The sequence below is a fragment of the Triticum dicoccoides genome, chromosome 2A, assembly GCF_002162155.2.
Source record: "Triticum dicoccoides isolate Atlit2015 ecotype Zavitan chromosome 2A, WEW_v2.0, whole genome shotgun sequence".
Lineage (NCBI taxonomy): Eukaryota > Viridiplantae > Streptophyta > Magnoliopsida > Poales > Poaceae > Triticum > Triticum dicoccoides.
Window position 1 is genome coordinate 322,145,015 of NC_041382.1, and position 4,594 is coordinate 322,149,608.

At 44.3% G+C, this 4,594-nt stretch overlaps 2 protein-coding genes across 2 annotated transcripts in view; one reads left to right on the forward strand and one right to left on the reverse strand.

The window, feature by feature from the left end:
* Positions 1-693: 693 nt before the first annotated feature.
* LOC119354477 (N-acetyl-D-glucosamine kinase-like) lies at positions 694-3,222 on the forward strand. Its single transcript, XM_037621203.1, has 7 exons — positions 694-1,072; positions 1,186-1,333; positions 1,404-1,595; positions 1,726-1,854; positions 2,113-2,282; positions 2,559-2,689; positions 2,908-3,222. The coding sequence occupies exons 1-7, from the start codon at positions 871-873 to the stop codon at positions 2,989-2,991; spliced, it is 1,056 nt and encodes a 351-aa protein (XP_037477100.1). The 5' UTR covers positions 694-870; the 3' UTR covers positions 2,992-3,222.
* A 601-nt stretch (positions 3,223-3,823) lies between these two features.
* The window catches only part of LOC119354475 (WPP domain-associated protein-like), a 13,156-nt gene continuing 12,385 nt past the window's right edge, over positions 3,824-4,594 (reverse strand). Inside the window, exon 6 of the mRNA XM_037621200.1 lies at positions 3,824-4,432. The gene's annotated coding sequence lies outside the window, so the exon portion shown is untranslated. The remainder of the gene's footprint in view (positions 4,433-4,594) is intronic.

The following is a 4,594-nucleotide window of genomic DNA, read 5'->3' on the forward strand; positions in this document are numbered from 1 at the left end:
CCTCCCCAATTTTCAGCTGGGTGGGGTCCAGCCCTCCCCATTAACCCAATTACGATTTGTCACTTCAAATGTACCCCATGAAGGTCTGTTGATGTAGCAAAGCTCCTCCCTCGGTGTGAAAGAGACCCCATGTTGTGCAAACGATTGCAACAAGGGTCACGTTGCAAAACTAGGCTATGGTTTGGGTTGCTTCGGGTGTATGATCAAAGGCGGTCGTATGGTAGCGGAGGGGGTCGATGCGCGCGCAGAGATCAGCGGGGTGAACACAAGTGTTTCCGTTCAGTTAGGGGGCACAGAAGCAGACCTTTACGTTTTCATGTCCAATATCCAAGCCCGTTTTTACCAAGAAGGAGAGCTTGGAGTTTTCTACTGGTTGTACCATCACCGGCACCATCAAGAGATACAATCAAGAGCGCAGCTGGCAAAAAGTTACAAATAACAGCAAAAATCTTGCAGTAGCCCCCTAAAACTGTAACTTTTGGCAGCAAACTGTCCGGTAAGATCCAGGGTTTATACCAGTGCTGTCAGTAACGAACTGTAACTTTGGCAGGAAATGACAAAGCACATACTGTAGATTACTAGAGGCGTGTCCCTAAACAACTCGGCCGTCGCGCCATTGGACGCGCGTGCGGACAGGACACCCAGCCGCCCTTGCAATTTCGTCACCTTCGTCTTCCTCCTCCTCCTCCCCGTCCCTTTCTCCTCGACGAAACATGTCGCCATTAGATGCGACTTGTTAGTGCACCCACTACATATATAACAAAGCTGCAGTCACCAATCGAGCTGCATCATTTGGTAGGGAGAGCTTAGAAGGAGGAGGAGAGCATATGCCTACGTTTGTCTGTCTGGCCAACCAAGGAGGGAGGGAGGATGCAGAGGTACACCACTAGGGACATATGGGAGATGGAGGACCGCCAGAGCCCGCGCATGGGGTGCAGCGTCGTCCTCGGCGTTGACGGCGGCGCCAGCAACACCGTCTGCGTCTGCATCCCGGCCGCCATGCCCTTCGCCGACCCGCTCCCCGTCCTCGCCCGCGCCGTCGCCGGATGCTCCAACCAGAACTCCGTAGGAGGTACGCGTACCACCACCACCTCCACCTGCCATCCAACGATCACATCAACGCTGCCCTGGCCTGGCCCTGGCCTGGATTCCACATGATAAATTCTTTGGCTTGAAATTCTTCAGAGGACAAGGCGAGGGAGACGCTGGAGCGAGTGATGGCGCAGGCTCTCCACAAGGCTCGCCGGAGACGATCAAACGTGAGCGCGGTCTGCTTGGCCGTAGCCGGCGTCAACCACCCCATCGACCAGCACAGAATGCTGGACTGGCTCAGGTGCTTATCTGTTACCTGCTGCCAAGAAATCCGCAGGAGAAGCTGAATTAACTCTGAAATTAACTTCCAGGGAGATTTTCCCGAGCCATGTGAAGCTGTTCGTGGAGAACGACGCGGTGGCGGCACTGGCCAGCGGCACCATGGGCAAGCTCCACGGCTGCGTGCTCATCGCAGGGACAGGGACCATAGCCTACGGTTTCACCAGCGACGGCAGGGAAGCTCGGGCAGCTGGTGCAGGGCCGGTGCTAGGTGACTGGGGCAGGTTAGACACACACACCTCTAACTTCTTCTGTCTTTAACTCCATGGTACTATTATCTTTTAAGCGGAGGAAACTGGTTAAGAAGCAACTACTGAAGCTGATTTCTGATTGTTGCGGCACTATATATTGCAGTGGCTATGGGATTTCAGCACAAGCATTGACAGCAGTTGTGAGGGCCTATGATGGCAGGGGTCCTGAAACACTACTCACAAACAACATCCTTGACTTCCTTGGACTCGCATCGCCGGATGAACTCATAGGGTAAATCTCCTTTTCAATCGATTAGCTTGTTTTATTTTACTTGCTGTGAAAACAAGTGGAAGTCTGTTTCAGTTACTTGGCGCTTACAGAGTTCGGTTACCAATTGAAAAACCCTACTCAAATATTCATCTGCTGACATTATGTGAGCTGAAGCATAATGTTAACTAGGAGTGAAGAGAGCACAGAATGAAAAACTGCAATAATGTGCTACCATGAAAATTGCAACAACTGCTTACCTGTTCACTTTTTTCATGACAGTTGGACATATGAAGATCAATCTTGGGCGCGCATTGCTGACATTCTCCCTGTTGTGGTAGAATCTGCCGAAGCCGGCGACGAAGTAGCAAACAAGATCTTGCACAATTCAGTTGGTGAACTAGCTTCCAGTGTCAAGGCTGTAGTGCAGAGACTTGCGCTGAGTGGGGAAGGTGAAATAGGAACTTCCTTCTGAATGACATGTATAACAGGCCTTGCCACAAACATATAGGCTACTTGCCATAAAAATAGCAAATACTTCCTCCGTCCCATAATGTAAGATGTTTTTTGACACTACACTAGTGTCAAAAAACGTCTTATATTATGGGACGGAGGGACTAGAAAATAAATTTGTTGTCCTCACAAAAAAAACAACTTCTGAATACTCTGTATTTGCTTTGCCCCAGGAACAAAGGTTTCAACATGTTTCTGACCTTCTAATTTTGCAGATGGAAAAGATCTATTTCCACTTGTTATGGTCGGCAAAGTTCTTGAGGCAAACCAGAGGTGGGACATTGGTAAGGAAGTGATAAGTTGTGTTACCAAGACATATCCAGGGGCATATCCAATACATCCCGAGGTGAACCAAACTATAAACTCACTGTGGGTCTACCATAATGCCTAGTTGGAAATATTCTGCCGATTCCGCCATTTTTTATTAAATGATTGATGTGAAGAAATATTTCAGAGAAGATTGTAGTTGCATTAGGAATAAAGTTAAGGATTGGTTTCAAAAGTTGACGAAATGGTGATCCAAACTAATTCTCATAGAAAACTTATGTATGTTTCTACCTGCAGGTGGAACCAGCTGTTGGTGCAGCATTACTAGCATGGAATGCTATAGCAAGTGAATTGGATGGTGATCTTAGGGCTGCTGCTTAAAGTGCTCAGCACTTATTTCTCCTACCATATTCATGTAAATTATGTTTGTGTCACACTATCACCTAGTGTTTTGCATTTGTTTTAGCAAGTTATTTTGAATGTGTTGTAATGTCTTCAAGAAGGTTTATGTCACAAATATGTGAAAAGGGAAAGAAAGAATACTAGTTTAGCTGAAAGTTTTTTCGACGGAAAAGGTACAATAAAAAAAGAAATGAAGATGCTTATGTCCTCTGTGAGATCTTGCTCCGAAATGACCTGAAGTTCAGTATGACACTGCTGAAAGATACTCCCTCCGTCCCAAAATAAGTGTCGCTGACTTGGTACAACTTTGGGTGGTTCACAAATAAGACCAGTAAGCATAACACCACTTGACTCAGATTGAGACAAATGTTGCTCAAGCAAACATGACTGCAGTGACTAGTACACACAAACAGAACATAACATTTATATCCCATGTAGAGTGGAAATGACTAACAAAAATGCTAATTAGAGGGCGCTACTTTCAACAGTCATCAGCCGCCAAGAATTCTTGCAACAAAATACTTTACCCGGATGCCTGACAGAGAGACATATAGGTTCCCCGCAAAAAAAAGAGAGACATATAGGTACTTCAAAGTGAACAAAATAAGCCAAATGGCAGGCACTTGCCTCAAATGCGGTCAACTATTGCTCAGGCAAACATCAAAACAATGGCAGTCATATCAATCAACCACATACATTGCTCAGGTACATGTTAACCATGTAACTTCAACAACTTATTAATAAATAAAAAAGTACTTCAATAATGACTAACAACTAGACAACTGGATACATTTCGAAATAGAACCATATCTTGAAAAAATAGCTTCCCCCATAATCATCCAAGATGGTACATCAGTATATTACATATAGGATTATTATGGCCATTAGTAAAACTAGAATTTTAATAAAAAGGGGGGAAAAACTAAGGTACACCACGTTTATGTACCTTGATGTTAGGGGAAAAAACTACAGGATAAACAATACATTTCATATAAGAACACCATCATGTATATAAAAATTGCTGGCAAAAATACTATCACCCTCACATATTATATGAATTAAGCATGCCGTAAATGTCATTCAATATTCCCCCGCAAAAAGATGACATTCAATATTCACTTATACATACACAATACAATATGTGAATATACCATCTGCAGAGTGGCAAACTATGAAACAACTGAACAAAGTATTCACATTTTGTTTAGCCATATGTGTATAGAAATCAGAAAGCTATGTGCAGTGCACCTAGCTTCTATTTATAACCCCCGGCTTGACACCCAGAACTTCGTATGTCTATCGATTTGCATAGCCAATTTGGGCAGATACTTTTAGTAGGATATTGTTTACTCCGTCATGACATCAATAGCTTTCTACCACCTCCTAAGCCTCTCCCAACAAAATTTAGAACCTACATTATCTGCGAAATGCCAAAGGTAATCAATAGTAAGCACCGATCAGCCTTCATACACATAATCAGTTGTGATGGAACATAAATGATGAGATAATGACTAAAATTTAGAGCAGTAGTTTATTAGAACTTGAGTCCCATGTGTCAAATGTCTAACCCTAGAGGCAGAGC